Source organism: Pleurodeles waltl, chromosome 4_2, assembly GCF_031143425.1.
Source record: "Pleurodeles waltl isolate 20211129_DDA chromosome 4_2, aPleWal1.hap1.20221129, whole genome shotgun sequence".
Taxonomy (NCBI): domain Eukaryota; kingdom Metazoa; phylum Chordata; class Amphibia; order Caudata; family Salamandridae; genus Pleurodeles; species Pleurodeles waltl.
In genome coordinates, this window is record NC_090443.1 from 742,610,093 (window position 1) to 742,636,207 (window position 26,115).

The window sequence follows — 26,115 nt, forward strand, 5'->3', positions numbered from 1 at the left end:
AAAGTGTACGGTCTCGAATTGATTGCTACAGTGTTTAATTTTTATATTTTGCAGACTGTCTCCATCTGAGAACATCCCATTATGTGAAGATTGATTACAGTATGAGTAAAATATATATTTTTCTCTGTTGTGACCCATGGCATTCAGTTTGTAGTTTAAGGGTCTTGTTTAAAAAAATATTCTAGTAGGCCTTCTAGCCTTTTAGTTATATGCATGGCCACTGGTATTATGTGGCAGAAAGGACCAAAATATACCACAGGGATGACCAATTAATGTAGCAAAAAAAGGCTAGTTATAAGTTTACAATCCCAATATCTCCAACTCAAGTAAATACAAGACCTACTGCACTGGAAATGCTTGTTTCTTTATATATTCATAGTCTCGACAAATATCTGCTGAATTATAACATTGACTTCCATGGGTAGGTGAACGGTTTGTCCCGGAACAAATTTATGCCGGCGACAGTTCTTTTGGCCAAGACTGCTGTTGGCCTCCAGCGACTGTTGGATCTTTTTTGTACTTTCATGGCCAACCTCGATCTTACGATTCAGGTAAACTGTACATTATAATTTATGGTTCTCAGTAAAAGAAAGTTAGTTCTTTCCGAGTCAACAACAAGAAAATTAGCACACTCCCCTCATATCCCTATCTGGGGGTTAAATTTGATGATAAACTTAGCTGAATACAAGCAAGACTGCAGCCCTTGTGATATGTAGAGGTTGATTTTAGTTTTGCCTCCAGGCTTGGCAATAGATCCATAAGAGAAGTCATGAGAACTTACAAGGCAAAATGTCATTCTAATGTTATCTATGGGGCAAGACTACGGGACATTAGGAACTACCGAGGGCTCCCAAGGGTAGAGAATGGCTTTATTAAAAGACTGATGGCCAAACCAAAAACTACTTGCACCCATATCAGACACTTAGAAGTGGGGTTAAACTACATCAACGACCAGATTAAATTACAACCACTCTGACTGTGTCTAAAATTATGGACTAAGTATGAAACTTCTTTCACTAGGTCAGCTATCGCAAACTGAGGCCTAAAGATCCTGTGGCTATCATAAATTAATAACACTTGTTGCATCCTCAATCTATCAGAACTTTTTGATAAACCGGATGCTTTTTCCTCCAGTTTTTCTAGATCCATTAAGGAAACTTTAATGACCAACTGTAACAATGCAAGATTGTACAGTGCTTCTGAAGAAATTACAGCTTTATCCTACGGTATATTTTGCACTACTCCTGATATCAAACCTTACTTTATCTGGGTCTCAAATAAGAACCGCAGGTTTCTGTTGACCAGACTGAGGTTGAACACTGTACATTTCTTGGAGAACTATCCAGTGCATAGTACTCGTCTGAAAAAATTGCTGGTGTGTCCATGTGATTGCTCTTCTGCACAAAGTACATACCCCTTCATGTTATTTAGTAAGTTTTATTTCTGCCTTGAGAAACTACTTAATTTGCCTCTTTTAAGATAAGCAAATTTTAGACTATGCAGGGCTGCTATGGTCTTTTTACAATTGCTTTAATCACCCAGTCTGTGTTTCTTAGTTGCATGTTTTATACAACGTGCCAGACAACAGAGGTCAGAAGTTGAACTAGCATGCATTTTCCTTGTAGATGCGTTAATCATTTAACAATTTTATTCCTGGAAATTTATCTTTAACATGATCACTTATGTCTGTAATTTCTTGATTTTCCTGATGGACTGCTGAATGCATTTCATTGTATCTTTTATGGTCAATTGGCTTGCTTAAATAAAGAATGTTGACTGATTCCCTGAATCATTTCTTTAGCTGCTCCCAAACTGAAATTGACCTATTTTATTTTGTGTTGGGCTATGGGAGAATAAGACTTGCTACAGTGAAAAATGATGTTGCCATGCCAGAACATGTAAAACATGAAATATACATGTTGCACTTTCTAAAGACCATGCATGCTGTCACTTGGGCATTTAGGGCCTACCTTAGACTGGCTTATTAGTACTGAAAGGAAGGAGTAGGCCTGGTAAAAGGTTTATTTTACTGGGTCAAAATGGCAGTTTAAAACTGTATTCCTATGGTGCAGGGGCAGGCATGGAGACATGCTTTATAGTGCTACCCTTTGTGGGTGGTACGATGAGTGCTGCAGCCCACTAGTAGCATTTAATTTACAGGACTGGAACATTTAGTAAATCAAAAGTGCCAATTGGGAATGTGCCAATTTTACTATGTCTAAAAGGAGAACACACTCACTTTACCACTGATCGGCAGGAGTAGAGTGCAGAGTCCTATGGCCAACAAACACAAAAGTTCAGTAAAAGAAGGCAAAAACCTGGGGTTTGTCAAACAAAAGATGGGAGATTTCCAACAGCAGGTACCACTAATATAAGCTTCTTGCCATACAGGTACATCACACAGCAGACAGGATCCTAAGGGGGATGGGTCCCATATATCATTTGAAAGGTGGCAATAAAAGACAAACTGCTAAATCAATCCACACATTCTCTGAAAAGCCTAATAAGAAAAAGAGATATTAGGACAAGAAGAGAAACAAATTAAAATCCAGCCCTAGCTATGCTATTCCACAGTACTAGTTCAACAGAAAGCACCTTCATTTGATTCTGAGATACGTAAAAGCATCTACCTCAGGCAGCTCCTTTTTAATATATGTGCCTAAAATCTGGAATAATATTCCAAAACAGATCACACAAGACCCATATTTTTCCTCCATCAAAAACAGACTGAAGACCTGCTTAGGAAGCCCTTCCAAATGTGATCAATTCACAATTAACTGTAAATATGCTGCCACTTCCCTACTACTTCAGTACTAATATCTGCTGACCTCAGACCTCTCTATTGGTGCTCTCTTTTATCTCTTACACATTATCTTTTGCTCCCTTTGTACCCCACAGTCCTCTTGCCCCAAATATGATCATGACTGATCACTAAGAACTACACATTGCTTTCCCCATGGGATCCATTAACCCTATGAACCCCAAAGAGGCTATATGATAACCCAATCTAGTCTGTGCCTTGGTTGGTGCTAGGAGTACAACATCTGCCTAACCCTCTTATTATAATCACTCAGTACTTCAGCATTTTGTATATACGTTTCTCCCTGTGTGAAGTCCTGACAAGCAGATTATGGGCCATATTTAAGAGACAAGAGGACAGGATACCCCCATCACAAACACCTGAACACAACACAAAAGTGCATTATAGCTTGAAGTACTTGGAATACAGCGGACAGGATATATGTTACTTTTGAACAGGGTATCCTCTCCACCAAACTCTAACTGTGGCCCCTATGTTTGCATCATCCAAAAAATGTAAATTAATAAATGAAATACTGGAGAAATCTGGTGCTGTGCAAGTCCTAGCTTTTAGGACTATGGGCCTGATTCTAACTTTGGAGGACGGTGTTAAACCGTCCCAAAAGTGGCGGATATACCACCTACCGTATTACGAGTCCATTATATCCTATGGAACTCATAATACGGTAGGTGGTATATCCGCCACTTTTGGGACGGTTTAACACCGTCCTCCAAAGTTAGAATCAGGCCCTATGTGTCTAACTACAGATCCTGCAGAGACATCTTTGTCTGATGGATGAAAAGTATAGAAAGATTGGTTGGATTACCCTCAGTAAATGAAAATGGCCTCTTAAGGCAGTTTCTGTTTATTCCTCAGAAGTGAAGGACTAAGGTGTATTGTGAGCATGATAGATAGCACCACAACAGTTGCCACAAAGTGGTATTGGCAAGATAAAAAGGTTCAGCTAGAAAACAAAGAGGATGCTGGAATACTTAATTGTGGAAGCTAGAAGTCCCTTAGCATCTTAAGAGGTTTAAAGTAGAATGCAGTTTCCTGTGAGGTCCTTCTTTCCCCAGAAATTCTAAAATGAAATGCATCTGCTTCTCATGTCTCATGTAAAAAGTTCCCAATAAACTAGGCAACACTATGACAAACTATTACCTCTATCTGACACCATGTTGTTAGTCGTGTTCTCACGCTGCCACTACTACCATGTATGAGACTTTCTGAACTGATGTGCATTATCAGACCAGTAATCTGCTTTCAGGCTTCCTTCCAGTCACCTGCACTTCTTTTATTACTGCTTGATGATGCGGGTATCCTTGATGATGAGATAATGACCAGCATCAACATTTGGAGAAAATCAAGAACCAAGACAACCTTGTGGTATTAAGGGAAGCATCCCCCATAAACAACTTCAACACCAAGAGAACAATCTCAATGTCCAGAAATCCCATTTGGTGTTGAGAGAGCCTTCATGAACACAGAGGGTGTTGTTGGTTTCCTCAGTGGAATTGGGAAAACAAATGTTGGAATACAAGGAGAAGGATAATGGGCATCCTTTGTGCATTCAGCCCTGCCCAAACCTCTAGCAGCAAAGTGGCCATTCACAGTAAAGAGGCCACTAGCGTTGTCAAGGAAATACATTCATACATACACAGTGGCATACTGCATCCATCCTGTCATCCAATCAGAGCAGGGTCAGAATAATAGTCTCTGTCTCGCCCTCCACCGTATCCACATTTGTCACTGTAATGGTTAGTGAGGGATAAACAAATTAGAGTATGCACACCTTTGGAGCTTTTCCCCTTCTATCCAGAGGATGATATCAGGCGCTTATTATTTCTCACCTGGATTAGAATAATATTTTGTACCTTAGTTTACCAAGGGCTCCATGAAGAGACTTCAAAACATGCAAAATGCTGCAGCTAGGCTGTTTGGGCATCTACCTACATTTAATTCAGTGTCTAGTCAGTTAAAAAGCCTGCACTGGATTCCTACCAAGAAACGTATACAGTTTAAAGTACTGCACATCACTCATCAAGCCTTGAACAACAATGGAGCTCTTTCTCACACCTCTCCTGCGGTCTCACTGCCTTTTTAGACCACTCAGATTCTCTGCTCTCCATTTGGAGTTTACTCCATGCATAACACTCACTAGACGGGAGGGGGCGGGAGGGGGGATTCTTCCGTTCTTGTGAGCCTAAACCTTAGAACAAGGTTACATCTCACCATTGTTCCAACACTACCAATAACCCTAAGTGTTTATATTCGTATGTATTTTTAATATGTTTTCTTTTGAAAAATGCGAGGCTGACAAAATAAAATAGCTAAAGTGGTATGTAGGCCACACCGAAAAATAGCCCAAATCGGAATACTAATAGCACAAAAACACTTTCTGATAGTACATGAAAATCCATCATATTGGCAATATCAATCTGAATCTTCCAACATATATTCCAACAATCACAATATGCTCTGTGCAAAGGATATCTGCCCCACAACCCCCTCAGCCATGCACTATAATCATCTGCCAAGGCCACCCAGACTCAACCACAAACTAAGACCATCTATTACTTAACAGATTTGATATAGTTCTGTTACCATTCATATTTCAAATGCTGGTTAATTTATGCCATAGTTCTGTTTTGACATGCGCATTGTTAAAAACCGCAAGGCCCTATGGTGAATAATAAAATGATTGATGATACAAAATCAATGATGATAATTTAAAAAAAATCCAAGTGCAAAAAGATGATCAGAATTCTGTGTTCGCAATATGGTATCAGAGCGCTTATCTCCATCCTGCAGTGTACATAATTCCGGTTTGAAACTACGCTACCTGACCCAAGTCAACATTGTGAATTTAGCCAGGATGAGTAAAACCAGAGAAATGCTCACTTGAAATGTTCACAGTTTATCAGCTATCTTGATGGCAAATATGTACTGAGACTAGGGAAATGCACAACAAGATGACTGGAAAAGCAATGTATTTGTTATTATAAAACATGAAAGCATTTAAATTGGTACCTCTCCAACATTATTTCTAGTTCCAATTCCAGAAGAATCCTCCAAACGGGGTTGATTAGTGCGTTCTTTTCCGCTGCTGATATAAAACAGATGAAACATAGTTTTAGTTTTGAGGACACCCTTAAAACTAAACAGTGTGCAATGTCACATCCGAATAACATTAACCCTGTTTTAAGACAGCAGGTAGACTCTGTGCAAACTGCAGCCAGCAAATACCAATGTTGCAAGGTACGATAGTTAACGGTGTGCAATTTGGACACTTTGCCAAATGAAGATAACGGAATAGGTGATAGCATGCTGTATGTGACGTTTTTCCAAAGTGTGCAAACTTGGACTTGGTACATTTTGCACAAATTTGTCAGGTGTCATCTTGAAAAATATCATGCAGGCAAAACACCTGCTTGTGCTATTAGCGACCAATTTGGATTATCAATTAAGGAACAAACTCCTATGTGTGCCTGAATCAGAATTCAGCAATCATCATGTCTAGAAGCCAAATGACATAAATGTTATTTTCGTAAATATTTAAAGGTTACAGATGCTCATTAACGAAAAACTACCTCCCAGACTGCCATTTTCCTAGTATGGCATAGGAGCTCAATACAAATGATTTTAATTGTTGCTGGCATTAGGACCAGCATTCACTATGAATGTAACCACAGAAGGCTGCATGTCATTATGTTGTACATGCGCCAAATACAAATCTTTGTGAGAAGTGCTAATTTATAAAGAATTTGAAAATTAAACCCAGGGGACATTAAAACATGTCCTTAGATACTTTCAATTGATCCCAACTGACAAAGCATTTTGACGAGAAAGCTTATGGTAAATGATTAATCGGATTAAAAACAACTACAAGGCAGACATTATTATATCAAACTAATATTTCAGCAGAATTAAAGGAACTGTCTTTGGCCTCCTCTTTAAGCATTAAAACAGCTGTGGAATGACCCTAATGAAAGACACTGTTTTGCTACAAACTGCTCTTTACTGCATTGTCTCAAAACACTGTGTTGAGCCAATTCCTCTACACACTGTCGTTCCCCAATTTCCATCTTCTCAGTTTCTTATGAGCTGTCTTCATACTTGCATTGCTGAGAAACTGAGCCTGGATAGATCAATGTGATCACATTCAAAATCAATAAAAATAATTTGTGAGGCATCTAAATCACTGGTCTAGAGAGGCCCTATTCTGCATCTGTGACGATTGATAATAGACAAATGTGAAAATGTGTCAGTTATTTTCTTCTAGGTTCCATGCGGTATAGACACTGTATTAGTGGTACTTTAGATAATTCTTTTACTGTATTGCGGGTATATTTTTGAAGTTTAAGTAGGTATTCCAAGTTGTTTAGAGCTTTGATTTCAATATATGCCAATTCTCCATCTCCCTGTGTGGAAGCATGGTGCTTTCTTACTATACAAAAGCAATGGCACTTTTTACCAGTGTAATTAAAGTGGCCATATGAGCTGAGACTCAGACCTTAATTCTAGAGTAGTAGTCTTCAATCTTTTTGGGTTCTCTTTCAGGAAAAGCAATTTTGTTTTGGACCTCAAAATGGTATTCATATTATTATTTCTCATGTTCAGTATGTGTTGAGGCAGGAATGTCCCATTCAGACAATACAGGCATGTATTCCTGCCCAGAGTGACCAGACTGCACACCATACTGGTATCCTGACTTTTTTCCGGCCCACCTAGCATGCTAATGGTGTGTGTGCACTGAGGCCTAGTCCTGTGAACAGTACAGCCATGGTTGAGAACCTATTCTGTGTGACGAGGGGTGGACCAAGCATGCCCTTTTCATAACATTAGGCTATTGTCCATGTCCTGGGTTGTTGAAAAGGTGGTGGTAGCCCTACTCATGTAAAGTACCACTGAAACGCAATACCCACTGATGTGACACTAGAATCCACTTTGGCTAGCCCTTGGATTAGCCTCGTGCAAGATGAAGGACGAATACTGCTTTTACGCAAAGTGTCAGTTTGACTTAAGGTGCACTGGGTTCCTGCTAACCAGGACCCTAGTGCCAGTGCCCACTCCCAAAAACAAGGTAAAAGATCAAATTGTGTACAATTGGTACACACTTTAGCACCTCTATAAGTCCTCTAGTAGATGGTACCTAGAGCCTGGGTACTGAAGAGGGCCCCTGAGGGCTGCAGTATGCATTATGCTCCCTAAGGGGGACCCCCTACAAAGTGCATGCAGCTTGCCATTGCAGACTGTGTGTCATAGTGCAAACCATGAGTGAAAAGGTGACATGGCACACTCATTGTGTGCCATGCCGGAGACACCGCATACAATATATGTAAGTCACCCTTACAGTAGGCTTTAGCGCCTTAAGACAGGGTGCATTATATTTCATCCAATTAAGACCACAGCACTCTGGTATGAGTACATAGAACACAGATAATAGTTTTCAAATATATACTAATTTTGGACCAGTCCTTAAAGAAAGCAAAGATCTTCTTAGTTGCAAACTCGTGGTTTATTCACATCAGTGAAAGTCCTTTGTATTTCATTCATTCATATACAGCCGTCAGCAATAATCCTTCTTGGTCAATTCATTAGATAATAGCCTACACGTGTTTCATCACGAAGTTACTTTTTCAAAGCTGTGAAATATAATAACAAATATATATTCTTATAGAAGAACAGAGTTTAAAACACAAGGACATGACATTGCCCGACAATCAAAGATTGGTAAAAGTAAAGGGATGTCTACACTGTGCGTAAGGGAGAATGTGCCACATACTCCGCATTTGGAGAGAATTTAGATTCAGCCACCTGCACCAATGCTATTCTGCCCTGGCTCTACTGTTAACAGGGCTAGGCCTCAGTTGCAAGCACCAAGGCTTGTTTGTGTCTGAGCCAGACACCACCACCGTACAAAGACGACCTGCACCTGAGGGACTACAAAATCGACGAGGCTGCCATGACAGTGGCCCGACTGTCTCTTTCTTCCCCCTCTGTAGGTCTAATCAAATACCCTGAGTGCCTTTGAAGTACAGGACTAAAACCCTTTGCACCCGAGTGCCCTGGCCTGGGTCCACTACTATCAACTGTGCTCCCTTGCTCCAAGGACCCTCACAAACTGAGGCCCCTGTTGGGAGCTCCCGGACTTTAACCCAAACCCCTATCTGCAGCCTGTTTCTAGGTGGCACCCCTCTTCGCCAACCGTGCAGTGCGCAGGGCACCCAACCTTTTCAGCACCTCTGCACCCGGACACCCCTGGACAGGTAAAACCAAACTGTTGTGGGTTCACCTTTTAGAGCCTAGATTGGCCAACCATATTTTAGCCTTTAGGCCCATAGCCTGTGCCATTAAGGCACAAACATATTTTATTCACTTTTATTAATTTTATTATATGTTACAGAAGCTAGCTTTTCAGCTTGTGGCTTTTATGTTTTATAAGCTGCTGTTCTTAGAAAACACATTTTATTTGTGCTGTACATTTATATGCCGTTTGTGTGCATTCCATTCTGTGCTTTGCTCAAGGCTGTTATATTTTTACACCATAGATTAATACGTACTGCTGCTAAAAGAGTACGAAATCAGAAGCTAATAGGGGACACATAATCATATCAGGCCTCTTCTCAGAGCACAACATGTTTTGTTATATAAACACCACATAGGCCTACCATGGGTAGAGAGGATATTACAGCCAGAGAAGCCATCCTTTACTGTGTCCCACTTCATCACAGCTTTGCTGATAGCGGCCTTGTCTTTCCTGCCAACCGGGAGGATTGCCAAGCAGACCAACAGGCAAGAACCTGGCCTATCTCTCAGGTATTGGGTCGGGGCGTCTTCCATAAGACAGGGATGCGCAGAAAAGGCTAACACTGCTATGCTCTCATGCTAAAGAATATGGTGAAGGTAGGAATTCTTATATGTGTATTCCATGACGTTGGGACTGTTTATCTGTTTTTCTCTACTGGTCACTATCAACTTCAGGCCCATCTCCCTACTTCCATTGCCTGCGAAAGTAATCGAAAAAACAGTCAACAGCCAACTCGCCACATTTATTGAAGACCCCAACATCCTCGACATCTCCCCATCCGGATTCTGGAAAAACCATAGCACCGAAATAGCCCTCCTGGCCGCAACAGACGACATCCGCTCCCTGGTGGGCAAGGGAGAGATGGCAGCACACATCCTACCAGACCTCTCGGCGGCTTTCAACACAGTCTCCCATCAAACCCTGATAAGAAGACTCCATAAAGCTGGCATCAGAGACCAGGCCCTCGACTGGATCAAATCCTTCCTCTCTGGCAGAACTTAATGAGTGAGACTCGCCCCCTTCCTTGCAGATCCCACACCCACCACCTGCGGAGTGTCCCAGGGATCCTCCCTCAGCCCCACATTGCTTAATGTCTACATGGCCCCGCTAGCCACCCTCTGCAGAAGCTACGGAATAAACATCGTCTCCTATGCCGATGACACCCAATTGATCTTCTCCCTCTCCAACTAACCAGACAAAGCCAGGCACAACTTCCACAAAGGCATGGAAGCAGTCGCCAACTGGATGAGAAACAGCTGCCTTCAACTCAATGCAAACACAACAGAAGTACTCATCATGGGCCCTCATCCCAACGCGTGGAACGACTCCTGGGGGCCACCCACTCTCGGAAACCTGCCCGCCCCCTCCAGCCAAGACTGCAACCTAGGAATCATCCTGGACTCCGACCTCAGCATGAACCATCAAATTAACTCAGTCACCTCCACCAGCTTCTGTACCCTCCGCCTCCTACGCAAGTACTTCAAGTAGATCCCCCTCGAACATAGAAAGACTGTCACCCATGCCCTCACCACCAGCAGACTGGACTACGGCAATGCAATCTATGCCCGAATATACAAAAAAACTCACCTGCAAACTACAAAACATCCAGAACGCCGCCGCCAGACTGGTCCTTGATCTATCTCAACACTGCCACATCTCGCAACACCTGTGCACACTGCACTGGCTCCCCATAGAGAAAAGAATCATTTTCAAGATCCTCACCCATGCACACAAAGCCCTCCACAACACCGGACCAGCCTACCTGAACCAGCGACTCAACTTCCGTGTACCCCACAGGGCCCTTCACTCAGCCCAGCTCTCTCTCGCAGAAGTACCCTGCATCAGGAAAACCAGAATAGTAGGACGCTCCTTCTCCTACCTCGTAGCCACCGCCTGGAACACCCTTTCTCTCCACATCAGACAAACCACCTCCCTCCTCAGCTTCACGAAGGAACTGAAGACATGGCTTTTTTAGGAACCACCTCACCGGTAAACGCTACACTCCCCCCTCCTCCCTCAAAGCGCCTTCAGATCCTAACAGGTGAGTAGTTGCGCTTTACAAGCACTGATTGATTGCTTGATCACTATGTCATGTTTCATCCTCCTAATAATCACAGCTGATGTTTTTTTTATCGTAGAATGCAGTAATTTTAATAAATGCATTGAACTTTTATCTCATTGTAATGCCTTTGACTGCGTGAGACGTTGTGTAAATGAGAGAAAAGGGTATGATCTGTCGACTGCAACTTCCCTCAGGAGTCAGTGTCATGCGTCAGGCTGCCAAAAATCACCTTTACTTCCTAGGTTTGGGTGAGGTGCTGCTAGCTAGCTGAGAAGGTCAGGCCAACAGCTTCCAGTCTGTGTGGGACTGACTCAGTTACCCACTCGCGGTGGTGCTGCTGCCCAAAACCAAGCAGTCTTAACCCCATGGTAAGAGTCCCACGACAGAAATGCTGGTGGTTCTTGTGACCATGACCCCCTAGCACTCCACGACCTAAAAGGGACCCCCGAGAGTCAATTGCCAATACATGTATGCAGTACATGTTTCTTCTCCACTAAAGGCATTACCATGTAAAAGCACCTTTGTGTGAAATACTTACCACACTGTGCAAAGTAACATTGCGAACAGAACTTTCCTTACGCTGATGCTTTTTGGTATCTAAAAATAATATAAAAAGTGCTGGAGTTTTCTACAACTGGCCTCAAGTTTCTTCTTGAATGTGTGTCTCATTTATTGATTCTGTGTCTTCAACAAATGCTTAGCACTATCCTCTGATAAGCCTAAACTGCTCACCAACACTACCACAAAAGAGAGCACTTAGGCTTCACCTGTACTATCTGTGTAGTGTACCCCTACATGGGTACACTGCATAGATAGCCAGCTTTCTACAGAGGGTCAGTGAGCTTCCCGGGCAGAGCAGTCAGGACAAACAGGAGAAGGCAGAAAACAGAAGAAAGAAATGGGCTGACACAAATAACATGGAGAGACGCTAACAAGGAAAGAACAGTACAAAGTATATTGCGCCATACCCTGCCCCACTTACAGTCTCTGTATCATTTTAGAAGGCCCTTAAGCCATCTGCACCGTATCATGGAGGGACAGAGAGGAGACTCTTTACACCCCAGTCAATTGGAATCCAAATGAAATTGAGTAGGACATGGCACAAAGATTACAGACACAGTCTTTACATTTTTCTATGGTAGCATTACATGAGGCTTTGCTCCTTCCACTGTAAAACAATGGCATTGTTTCCAGCACCACCAACTATTTTTATGGTACCGGAAAGCACAAGAATTCAACAAAAGAGGGTTTGAAGTGACTGTTCATACTGCCCAAAAAGCATACACAGTAAAGCACCACTACTTTTTTTCTGCACTCAAATGCCTAGTAAAGGTCCTGCTACCCGTGAAGGTACCTGGGTAACAACTGGGAACTCCTAACACCACAGCACTCACAAAAGCACAATTACTAGACAGAACTAACAGGCGGACTGAAAGCAGACATTACATCTAGCCAACAGAGTTAGAGGACAGATTTATCCTCTATAGTTGACCTATTGAGAACGGATTTATTGCACTCTCACCTACTGGAGATGGAGTTCAAAGTGGAAAAACTAGAGGGAAGAGGAGTGGCTCTGGAAAGAGAAATGTTTAAACTGACAAAGCAAGTACATGCATCAACATTAAAATACAAAGATTTGGAAAATAGCGGCAATATGAAAATATCTGCATTAGGCACTTAGCAGAGAGAGCAGAAGGCTTGGACTTAGGGGCTTTCCTCTTGGGCTTCTTTAACCACAATCTTAAAGACCTGCAAGTGGAGCTCAACACTAAGCGCACCCAATGTGAGTCCAAGATGGACAGAAAACATGAAAAGACATTGAGAGGACCTAATTAAGTCCCTAGATTAGCAAAAAAGTGAATTATGGGATGCTTGAATTAGTCTCAGCTACTGGTAATTGCTCGGGCCACCTGTCAGCCCATTGTTGTTTTTGTCCAAATTTCCACCTCAGGTTAGACTGAGCATATGCAAATCAGCCTTGACACTGCTCCATTAGGAACAGTCCAGTCTGAACTGCCAAGCCTGCTGTAACATTATGTATCCACCAGAACTGTTGAAGGTAACTTTTACTTCTGATGGATGCATCTTAGCACAGATTCCTCACCTTATCAATGAGTCCCAAAGTAGCATCCTCCTGGGAGGTGGCAACAGGTAGCAAAGGATAACCAAAGAAGTCACGCAATATAGCTCGCTCAAAATACCTATCACTGCATGCCTGAAACATGAGGAAGTAATACTTGGCTATTGTGTGCAAAGATGACCAAGCAGCTGCAAGGTAGATGTCAGTAACAGGGACACCTCTGGAAAGAGCTGTGGAAAGAGCCATGCTGGAATGAGCACAAATGCCTTCTCAATGATCTTTCTTGGGTCAAGCATAACAGATCTTGTTACAAAGGCTGGATTAACGGATACAAGTAAGTGTATTCAAAACCTTGACCTTCTTACCTCCACCAAATCACAGAAAAATCCTGTCAACAACTCTGTTCTATCGAATGCCATTGATTTAATACAACACTGCATGCCTGGTGTTGAGCCTATGCTGATGATTCTCATCAACTGAATAACCAAGAAGGAAGAAAGATGGAAGAGTAACCATCTGGTTTAACAGATCGGAAACCACTCTGGGTAAGGAGGCTGGACAGGTGTAAAGAACTGGCTTATTTGGGTAGAAAACTGTTAAGTGCGCACACACCAATAGGGCTTGCAGTTCTCCAATCCCGCAAGCAGAAGAAACGACAACCAACAGAACTTTTTCAAAGTAAGGAATTGAACCTACCAGTTGTGAATCAGCTCAACTAGAGATACCATCAAAAAAGTCAAGTGAAAACCAGGCTTAAATCCCACTGGGGAACAATAAATGCAGTGGGAGGGAATAAGTAAAGCAAACCTTTTAGAAAACATGTCATTATCTACAAAATGAGGTAAGCTTTATAGGGCAGCTTATAGGATAAACAGAGCTGCTACCCTTAACTGTAGCTACTGTCTGGCCCCTTAGAGCAAGAGACCATGCAAATCACAAGACATCAGAAAGGCAAAACGTAAGATTAATGCCTTCCGATGTGAACCACTAAATAAACCTAATCCAGCTTCCTACGTAGATGGATTTTTTAGCTGGCTTCCTGGCCCCCAATATGGCATCTGCAACCTCATCACTAAGACAAAAGGATTTTAACTGACAGTGTTCATTCTCTATGCATGCAGCTGCACTGTTTGGGTGGAGGACCTGACTGAGAGCAGGTTCCCTCTGCATTGAACAGGAAGAGGCAGCCAAATGCTGAGTAACAACAGATCGGTATAACAGATCGTCCTCACCCAGTGTGGGGTGGTCCTAATAAACTGTGTGCCACCCTTCTGCAGAACTCTGGAAAGAATGGGATTGGCAGAAATGCACATAGCAAGTGCTAAACCAGATTAGGAACCAGTTAGAGGGAAGTGTATGGCACACACCAGAGGATCTCCTTTTTGAGTCATATGTCTCATTTATTGACTATTGTGTGTATTTCTAGATGTCTTTTAATCCTCTGTGTTAAACCTAAGGCTGCTCGACCACACCTCCCTATATAGAGCACTTTGGGATAGGAAGTGCACGATTTAAAAGTGTTTTTTTTGTTTTTGTTTAGAGAATTAAAGGAAGCGCTGCAAACCATGTTTGAAAATGCATGTGAAGTTAAACTGCCTTATGGTGTTGTGACAAACATGTTTTCTTGTTTATCAGGACTTTCTAAGTTTTGGGATGAGTGCTTGGGTAAAACTAAAGTTTTCATATTTAGAAAAGGTGCTTTTTGAACGGAGTGATGTCCCTTTTGTTCTTGACAGGAGGGTTTGGATACTTTTGTCTGCTTGCAGAAAAATACAGGAGAGATGTAAACAGTTCGAACATGAGAATAAGAATTTACGTGAGCAAATTAGCCAGAACTAATTATTGCAAGATAAAGCTGAAATCTACCAAGCTGTTACAGGAGAATCTGGCTTTTCACATTCCAGTAATGAGGAGGTTAAAAAAGGTGGGGGCCAGTGTGAGCCTCATGAGAAGAGCGTAGATCTCCGTGCGGAGAGCAGCCCACAGTTTTTGGCAGGAGTTGAAATGCATTCTTTAAAAGATTACACTGAGCAAGAAGTTGATGATGTTACCGGTATATTCAGACCACTTCTGCAGAGCACGATGTGTATAATTAATTCAGACAAGACAGAGGTACTGTCGCAAAATGTGTAGGTTCTGGGAATTCAGAGGAATCCAGAACATAGACAGATGTTGTTACAGGTAAAACAAAATATTTTGGAGATGGCTACTATTTGCGCTAAGCAAGAGACACCGAGTTTTATGAGATTGTTTGATTTTTGGAAACAGTATAGCCCTCATGTGAGTAAAATTTTAACGCTTTGGTACAAAGTAACTAGGAAAAAACATGAGTTTGAATGGAGGGAAGAGCAGCTGTGTGCAAATGAAATAATTCAACAGACTTCAGATTTGTGCGCAGTGCAAGAGGGAAACATTGAGTTACATGTAAATGTTCAAGGACAATTAGCAAACTGGAGTACGTGGCAGAAACAGGGGATGACAAGGGTGCCCATGGGGCTTTGGACTAGAAAACTACTTGACTTTGTGGAGTGCTATACTCCTTTTGAAAAAACGTTTTTGACTTGCTATTGGGCTCTAGTGATATAACTTTCTAGTGAAAGTTATAATGTAATTCTGAACCCTGAAATATCAATCATGCAGTGGGTGATGAGTTCACCTAAATCTCACCGTTTAGGACATGCACAAGAGGCTAGTATCATACATTCGATCTGGTATATACAAAACAGGGCTCAAGTAGGACCAACAGGCACTGCAACCCTACATGAACAGGTGTCACAAGTACAGGATGGGGAGAGGGTGCAGGGAGTACCACAGGTAAAAAAAGTCACCAGTGAAATTGAGTGCACAATTTGAATTCTTGTCCCCTGAGGCTAGAAAACATGTTTGTTTTACTAATGATTCATTGAAATACGTGGGTACTAAAAGACAATGGAAAGCAGTGTTATACAGTACAGTTACTGAGAAGTTGTTTACCACAGGAGAAGGAAAAAGTAGCCAATATACAGAGTTGTACAATGTGTGTCAGACTTTAAAGCAAGAGCTGCCGGAGACGTGTCATTTTTACACTGATTGATTAGCCGTTTGGTGTTCCACATGGCTTGCACATAACTGGTTCATTCATTCAAAGGAGGTGAGGAGCAAAGAGTTATTGCAGGAAATTTGGGAAATGTTGAAACAGAGTGAAGTCACAGATCCTCATTGTCCCATTGACTCATTAAAACGTTGGTTCAATTCCCTTGCAGATGTTAAAGACAAAAGTTCAAAGGCAGAAGTGTCAACCCAGAATGATGACTTGATGGGGATGACTAAGTGGGCGCACCAGAAATGTGGACACCTGGGAGAGAAAGCCACTTACAGGTGGGCAGAGGTTAGAGAGATGCATATTCCCCTAGATTTGATAAAAACTGTGATTTTGCAATGTCTTTTTTGTCAGCACCCACAACAGAGATCTGTCCCACAAACAGTCAAAGATCAATTGGGGAGAGGAAAGTTACCAGGACAGATATGGCAAATTAATTACATTGGACCACTACTGATTAGTTGCGGGTGTCAATACGCCTGCACCGAAGTGGACACTTATTCTGGATACTTGATTGCTGTCCCTTGCAAATGTGCTACTCAGCACAATACTATCAGAACTCTGATGTTCTACTATGGAGTACCACTCCAGATCCAGAGTGACAATAGGTCACACTTCAAAGGCAATTTAGTACAGGACTACTGTTCTCAACACAATATTGAGTGGATATATCATATTCCTTACTATCCACAGGCCTCAGGACTGACTGACAGAATGAATGGTTTACTGAAAGCTCGACTGCAAAAATGATCTGATGAAACTTTGAAAAACTGGAAAGAGCACTTAAATGAAGCACTCCAGATTCTGAACAGTATACCGTTAACAAATGCTGAAACACCTCTGATGTTAATGTTAAATCCAGCTTTGCAAATACAACCACATGTGGCCAACAATACCATTACATACTGGGAAATAAAACCTGGAGCGTTAGCTCCATACAAAGCCACACCCGAATCTGCAGGTCTTGACTTACATGCTTTACAAGCTTACAGAATAAAACCCTAGACATAGCGTTGTGTGAAACATGTGTTGGGATACAGATTCCCCCAGAGCATTTTGGATTGATTGCTTCCAGATCTGTGTTGGCCCTTAAAGGTATTCAGGTTTTAGGGGGAGTGATTGATTCAGATTACCAAGGAGAAAGCAAAGTTATTCCGATAAATAGGGGAGAATTTGATTCATTCATACAGATTGGAGACAGAATTGCTCAACTTGTCATAAGTTCAGTGAATGGAGGGTTGGTAAGGGAGGAGTCTGCATCAGCCTTTCTGACAGTGCAAGGAAAGGGAAGCTGTGGTGCAGCAGATAAAAACCTCAGTGCTAAGGTGTGGGTTGAATCCCCAAATGGCCCTCCAGAACCTGCAGATATTATAGCAAAGGGCCTCAATAACGTCCTGGTGAGTATCAAACACAGAAAGGAAAAAGGAGAGCACATTTCAGATGACAAATGTTATTTGCAAGAAAAGTCATACTTGTTTCTTTTGCAGATCCTACTACGACTTACCATTGACCATGAGTGTGCTGTGCGGCCTCCCTTCGGGCGTTTGTGTGTGGGGTCGGGGGAGGGACCGCACCACCAATCTGAACCTGACTGATAACTTTTGTGCAAAGTTCCTGCTGCTTTTAAAGTACAAAAACCTATGGATCCATTTTGTCAACTTGCGTCTCCGGTTCAGGTTTTACATAGGAACAATAAAGAGTACCATGGATGTTCTGTCAACTTGTTTTATTACATTCTTCCACTAGAACTAACCCATGGCTTGTCATCACCTGATGACTGCTGCCAGTCTCATTAAGCAAAATTGCCAGTTGGCTGGCTGTTTTTCGTGTGGAAACCTGACTTTCACTTACATTCTAGCAAGCCTTTCAGCTGAACCGTGTACCTTTACATGATGTTTTCATCTAATTCTACACCAACTTGCTATCTTAGAGACACTATTCAATCAGTTATTATCCCAATCAGAATATATAAGCTTCAGTCTTTTCATTGTAGGTGTGTCCGATTTGAAAGTTTATAAGATCAATACGTTAATCCACTTCCATTGCTTTACAGTGATTGCTTTTATCATTACATTATGTTGCTGTATACAATGCAAGCCTGATTTGCTTATAATGTTTTTGTTTTTTTCTCTGAAATAAGAGAAAAGTAAATAAAAGTAATTGGTCAGAGGGTGGGGATGTAGTGAAAATAGGTAGGTTTGGCCACTGACTTTGGGTTTCACCACTGTGCATATTAGTTGTTCAATGTTCACCAGTTGCAGATTACATTTTGTATTCAGTTTAGCTGCCTATTGGCTTTATCGTGGCATTAGACATTGCAGTTGAGACATTGCAGATGAGCTGTGTTTTTCCACATGGTAAACTAAGCTTGTGTTCTTCGTATTTTCTCTTACCGAACACGATAGCATGATAAGCAAGCACATATTTTTTGTTTTTCTTCAGAGCAGGGAACAGGTTGGCCTTGGAAGAGGGAGCCTTGAAATCTTGGCCAATTTTCAACATTGTTTCTTCCAACTCTGACCTACAGAAGCCAGCATGTTTTGAATATTTGTATCTGAGAGGGAAGGGCCTTTCAGAAGGCTTTTTTCCATGATTGTTTAAGCTATAAAAGGTGGCCCTAGTCAGTAGCGAGAGGGAATTTCCGAGACCTCAGTCAGGATTGGACGTCAAATGCCTGACATCTTCCCATGAGGGTGGAAATATCTTTCTCGCAGTTGAACAGGGTTCATCAACTTGCTGGCATGAGAAAGATGAAGAGCACTGACAGGCCCTACGGTGATGAATTTTTACTTTATCTTTTGTTTTGCATTTATGCTATAATATAACCACATATATTTGCTGTGTACATGGCAGTTGAGAATCACTTTGATATACTTTCCTTTCATTGCTTTGACTATTTTTAAATGTGTGCCTCCGACCTACTAATCTCCTTTTTTAGGAGCCTCGTGGTGAAGTAATGATAAATGTCTTCTTTAAACTAAGAAGTGCATTCCAGAGATTTTTGTCAGCTCGGTCATTAGTGAAAGCAAAACAGGGCGTTAGGGTGCAGAGTGCAAAACAGTGTTGGGTGCCCAATGCGTTCCTGTGGAAATCGGTCACTGCGGAAAGAGGCTGAAGGCTATGGACTAGGTGTCCAGTTTGGGTGAGCCACCGAATGGGCTCAGGTCCTGTGATGCTCAGGGACGTAAACACACCAGGGGTCATCTTCTCCTCGGTCTGGGGCGTCCGGATGGAAAGGACTCTTGGACCGCTGGGTGTCCCTTACCGTGGAGGGAGGCTCACAGAACGAGCTGCAGGCTTGGACTGGGGAACCAGTCAAGGTGCACCAACAAGTGGGCTTAAGTATCATGAGCCTGGGGACGCAGGAACACCAGGGGTCCTCTTATTCTCTGGGGCGTCCAGGTGCAGAGGACCGTTGGGGTTGCTGTCACCGGAGGCGGTCGCAGTTGAGGGGGAACCTGCACAAAGAGACTACGGGCATCAGAATGAAGGTCTCAGTGGGAAAACGCACAACAGACTATCTATGGAGAGGTTGGGGACCATATTGGTACGGTTGCCTCACTTTAACAAGGGCTCGGATGCAGTGGTGCAGTTCGATGGCAGTTTTGACAGCCCGGCGTCCTCTTCAGTGGTTATTGGGTGCCTGCAAGTTTGCAGGGGAGCAGCCTGCAATGACAACCTGTCGTGCTTGGTGAGGGGTCCCTTAGCGTGGCACAATTTGTGCTGCAGCCCTTAGGTGTGAGAAGGTAGCCTCTTTCTAGCCTTGTTACCCCCACTTTTGGCCTGTTTGTGAGTGTATGTCCGGGTGTTTGTCACTGTTTTCACTGTCTCACTGGGATCCTGATAGCCAGGCCTCAGTGCTCATAGTGAAAACACTGTTTTCAGTATGTTTGTTATGTGTCACTGGGATCCTGCTGGTCAGGACCCCAGTGCTCATAGGTTTGTGGCCTATATGTATGTGTCACTGGGACCCTGTCACACAGGGCCCCAGTGCTCATAGGTGTGCATGTATATGTTCCCTGTGTGGTGCCTAACTGTCTCACTGAGGCTCTGCTAACCAGAACCTCAGTGGTTATGCTCTCTCATTACTTTCAAATTGTCACTAACAGGCTAGTGACCAATTTTACCAATTTACATTGGCTTACTGGAACACCCTTATAATTCCCTAGTATATGGTACTGAGGTACCCAGGGTATTGGGGTTCCAGGAGATCCCTATGGGCTGCAGCAATTCTTTTGCCACCCATGGGGAGCTCGGACCATTCTTACACAGGCCTGCCACTGCAGCCTGAGTGAAATAACGTCCACGTTATTTCACAGCCATTTTACACTGCACTTAAGTAACTTATAAGTCACCTATATGTCTAACCTTTACCTGGTAAAGGTTAGGTGCAAAGTTACTTAGTGTGAGGGCACCCTGGCACTAGCCAAGGTGCCCCCACATTGTTCAGAGCCAATTCCCTGAACTTTGTGAGTGCGGGGACACCATTACACGCGTGCACTACCTATAGGTCACTACCTATATGTAGCTTCACCATGGTAACTCCGAATATGGCCATGTAACATGTCTATGATCATGGAATTGCCCCCTCTATGCCATCCTGGCATAGTTGGCACAATCCCATGATCCCAGTGGTCTGTAGCACAGACCCTGGTACTGCCAAACTGCCCTTCCTGGGGTTTCACTGCAGCTGCTGCTGCTGCCAACCCCTCAGACAGGCATCTGCCCTCCTGGGGTCCAGCCAGGCCTGGCCCAGGATGGCAGAACAAAGAACTTCCTCTGAGAGAGGGTGTGACACTCTCTCCCTTTGGAAAATGGTGTGAAGGCAGGGGAGGAGTAGCCTCCCCCAGCCTCTGGAAATGCTTTCTTGGGCACAGATGTGCCCAATTCTGCATAAGCCAGTCTACACCGGTTCAGGGACCCCTTAGCCCCTGCTCTGGCGCGAAACTGGACAAAGGAAAGGGGAGTGACCACTCCCCTGACCTGCACCTCCCCTGGGAGGTGTCCAGAGCTCCTCCAGTGTGCTCCAGACCTCTGCCATCTTGGAAACAGAGGTGCTGCTGGCACACTGGACTGCTCTGAGTGGCCAGTGCCACCAGGTGACGTCAGAGACTCCTGCTGATAGGCTCCTTCAGGTGTTAGTAGCCTATCCTCTCTCCTAAGTAGCCAAACCCTCTTTTCTGGCTATTTAGGGTCTCTGTCTCTGGGGAAACTTCAGATAACGAATGCAAGAGCTCATCCGAGTTCCTCTGCATCTCTCTCTTCACCTTCTGATAAGGAAACGACTGCTGACCGCGCTGGAAGCCTGCAAACCTGCAACATAGTAGCAAAGACGACTACTGCAACTCGGTAACGCTGATCCTGCCGCCTTCTCGACTGTTTTCCTGCTTGTGCATGCTGTGGGGGTAGCCTGCCTCCTCTCTGCACCAGAAGCTCCGAAGAAATCTCCTGTGGGTCGACGGAATCTTCCCCCTGCAACCGCAGGCACCAAAAAGCTGCATTACGGGTCCCTTGGGTCTCCTCTCAGCACGACGAGCGAGGTCCCTCGAATCCAGCGACTCTGTCCAAGTGACCCCCACAGTCCAGTGACTCTTCAGCCCAAGTTTGGTGGAGGTAAGTCCTTGCCTCACCTCGCTGGGCTGCATTGCTGGGAACCGCGACTTTGCAGCTACTCCGGCCCCTGTGCACTTCCGGCGGAAATCCTTTGTGCACAGCCAAGCCTGGGTCCACGGCACTCTAACCTGCATTGCACGACTTTCTAAGTTGGTCTCCGGCGACGTGGGACTCCTTTGTGCAACTTCGGCGAGCACCGTTTCACGCATCTTTGTAGTGTCTGTTTCTGGCACTTCTCCGGGTGCTACCTGCTTCAGTGAGGGCTCTTTGTCTTGCTCGACGTCCCCTCTCTCTTCAGGTCCAATTTGCGACCTCCTGGTCCCTCCTGGGCCCCAGCAGCGTCCAAAAACACCAAACGCACGATTTGCAGCTAGCAAGGCTTGTTGGCGTCCTTCCGGCGGGAAAACACTTCTGCACGACTCTCCAAGGCGAGAGGGATCCGTCCACCAAAGGGGAAGTCTCTAGCCCTTTTCGTTCCTGCAGAAACCTCAGCTTCTTCTGTCCAGTTGAAGCTTCTTTGCACCCGCAGCTGGCATTTCCTGGGCATCTGCCCATCTCCGACTTGCTTGTGACTTTTGGACTTGGTCCCCTTGTTCCACAGGTACCCTAGATTGGAAATCCACAGTTGTTGCATTGCTGGTTTGTGTCTTTCCTGCATTATTCCTCTAACACGACTACTTTGTCCTTAGGGGAACTTTAGTGCACTTGGCACTCACTTTTCAGGGTCTTGGGGAGGGTTATTTTTCTAACTCTCACTATTTTCTAATAGTCCCAGCGACCCTCTACAAGGTCACATAGGTTTGGGGTCCATTCATGGTTCGCATTCCACTTTTGGAGTATATGGTTTGTGTTGCCCCTATCCCTATGTTTCCCCATTGCATCCTATTGTAACTATACATTGTTTGCACTGTTTTCTAAGACTATACTGCATATTTTTGCTATTGTGTATATATATCTTGTGTATATTTCCTATCCTCTCACTGAGGGTACACTCTAAGATACTTTGGCATATTGTCATAAAAATAAAGTACCTTTATTTTTAGTATAACTGTGTATTGTGTTTTCTTATGATATTGTGCATATGACACTAAGGGGTACTGTAGTAGCTTCACACGTCTCCTAGTTCAGCCTAAGCTCCTCTGCTAAGCTACCATTATCTATCAGCCTAAGCTGCTAGACACCCTATACACTAATAAGGGATAACTGGGCCTGGTGCAAGGTGCAAGTACCCCTTGGTACTCACTACAAGCCAGTCCAGCCTCCTACATTGGTTGTGCAGTGGTGGGATAAGTGCTTGAGACTACTTACCACTCTTGTCATTGTACTTTTCATAAGAGAAAAATATACAAAACAAGGTCAGTGTATATACACATAGCCAAAAAGTTTTGCATTTCCTCTTTTCACTCTTTTCTAAGTGCTGAAAAGTACCTCTAAACTTTCAAAAAGTTCTTAAAAGTTAAAAAAGTTTTTTTCTGTCTTTCCAAAAAGTTCTGAAAACTTTTTTCTCTTTTTCTATCACTTTAACTCTCTCTAAAAATGTCTGGCACAGGCCAAAATGGTGATCTGTCCAAACTTGCATATGACAACCTTAGCTGGAAAAGAGCAAGGAGTCTCTGTATAGAGAGAGGTTTGAGTGTAGGGAAGAATCCTTCCTTGGAACTGTTACTTAACATGCTTAGAGAACAGGATAAGGCAATAGGTGCCTCATCTGTTGAAAAAGTACCTAATAGTTCTCAATCTGATTCAGGGACTCCCCCAGGAAAAGATTCAGGAAAGAAACTTCCTAGCCTGCCCATTACTAGACAATCTAGCATAGATGGTAATGATGATGAGCCACACCATATAAATAGTGTTGTCTCACATCATAGCAAAAGCATTTATTCTCACCATACTGGTAGTAATGTTTCTGTTAACCAAGCTGTTAGGGTGGCTTCTGTAAGGGACAGGTCTCCTTCTGTTCATTCCCATCATAGCTCTGTTTCTAGGAATGTCCCTCCCACCAACCCTGATGACAGAATGTTAGAGAGGGAACTCAATAAGTTGAGGGTGGAACAAACCAGACTGAAGCTTAAAAAGCAACAGCTGGATTTGGATAGACAGTCTTTTGAATTAGAGAAGGAAAGACAGAAGTTGGGTTTAGATACCCATGGTGGCAGCAGCAGTATTCCCCATAGTCATCCTGCAAAAGAGCATGATTCCAGGAATCTGCACAAGATAGTTCCCCCTTATAAGGTGGGGGATGACATTAACAAGTGGTTTGCTGCACTTGAGAGGGACTGTGTTGTACAGGATGTCCCTCAAAGGCAGTGGGCTGCTATCCTATGGCTATCATTTAGTGGAAAGGGTAGGGATAGACTCCTTACTGTGAAAGAAAGTGATGCCAATAATTTTACAGTTCTTAAGAATGCACTCCTGGATGGTTATGGCTTAACCACTGAACAGTACAGGATAAAGTTCAGAGAGACCAAAAAGGAGTCTTCACAAGACTGGGTTGATTTAATTGACCATTCAGTGAAGGCCTTGGAGGGGTGGTTACATGGCAGTAAAGTTACTGATTATGAAAGCCTGTATAACACAATCCTGAGAGAGCATATACTTAATAATTGTGTGTCTGATTTGTTGCACCAGTACCTGGTAGACTCTGATCTGACCTCTCCCCAAGAATTGGGAAAGAAGGCAGACAAATGGGTCAGAACAAGGGTGAACAGAAAAGTTCATACAGGGGGTGACGAAGATGGCAATAGGAAGAAAGATGGTGAAAAATCTCAAGATAATCATGGGGATAAGGGTAAAACCAAAGATCCCACTTCAAATCTTAAACACTCTGCAGAGGGTGGGGATAAAACAAATTCTTCCTCTTCTTCCCAACCTGCACACATTAAAAAGCCTTGGTGCTTTGTGTGTAAAAATAGAGGCCATAGGCCAGGGGATAAGTCCTGTCCAGGTAAACCCCCTGAGCCTACCACCACTAATACATCAAGCTCTAGTGCCCTTACAGTAGTGGTACTAGTGGTGGGACTGCTGGCAACAGTCAAGCAAAGGGTGTAGTTGGGTTCACTTATGGGTCCATAGTAGAAACTGGGGTAGTCAGTCCCAAGACAGTTTCTGTCGCACCTAGTGGCACTGGCCTTGCCACACTGGCTGCTTGTCCCCTTACAATGGATAAGTACAGGCAGACAGTTTCAATAAATGGTGTTGAGGCCTTGGCCTACAGGGACACAGGTGCCAGTTTCACTTTGATGACTGAAAACCTAGTGCCTCCTGAACAACACATCATTGGACAACAGTATAAGATTATTGATGTCCATAACTCCACTAAGTTTCTTCCCTTAGCTATAATTCAGTTTAGTTGGGGTGGAGTTACTGGCCCTAAGCAGGTGGTGGTATCACCTAGCTTACCTGTAGACTGTCTCTTAGGTAATTGTAAGGAAATGCCTCCTTGGCATGGTTGCCCCCTGACTTTTTGCCTTTGCTGATGCTATGTTTACAATTGAAAGTGTGCTGAGGCCTGCTAACCAGGCCCCAGCACCAGTGTTCTTTCCCTAACCTGTACTTTTGTATCCACAATTGGCAGACCCTGGCATCCAGATAAGTCCCTTGTAACTGGTACTTCTAGTACCAAGGGCCCTGATGCCAAGGAAGGTCTCTAAGGGCTGCAGCATGTCTTATGCCACCCTGGAGACCTCTCACTCAGCACAGACACACTGCTTGCCAGCTTGTGTGTGCTAGTGAGGACAAAACGAGTAAGTCGACATGGCACTCCCCTCAGGGTGCCATGCCAGCCTCTCACTGCCTATGCAGTATAGGTAAGACACCCCTCTAGCAGGCCTTACAGCCCTAAGGCAGGGTGCACTATACCATAGGTGAGGGTACCAGTGCATGAGCATGGTACCCCTACAGTGTCTAAACAAAACCTTAGACATTGTAAGTGCAGGGTAGCCATAAGAGTATATGGTCTGGGAGTCTGTCAAACACGAACTCCACAGCACCATAATGGCTACACTGAAAACTGGGAAGTTTGGTATCCAACTTCTCAGCACAATAAATGCACACTGATGCCAGTGTACATTTTATTGCAAAATACACCCCAGAGGGCACCTTAGAGGTGCCCCCTGAAACTTAACCGACTGTCTGTGTAGGCTGACTAGTTCCAGCAGCCTGCCACACCAGA

General features: G+C 43.6%; 1 protein-coding gene across 2 annotated transcripts in view; it reads right to left on the reverse strand.

Annotated features, from left to right (window-relative positions):
* WDR47 (WD repeat domain 47) overlaps window positions 1-26,115 on the reverse strand; it is a 357,246-nt gene that overhangs the window by 95,896 nt on the left and 235,235 nt on the right. For both annotated transcript variants that reach the window (XM_069232387.1, XM_069232388.1), the window contains one exon: window positions 5,831-5,906. In XM_069232387.1, coding sequence (XP_069088488.1) covers window positions 5,831-5,906 — 76 coding nt within the window. The remainder of the gene's footprint in view (window positions 1-5,830; window positions 5,907-26,115) is intronic.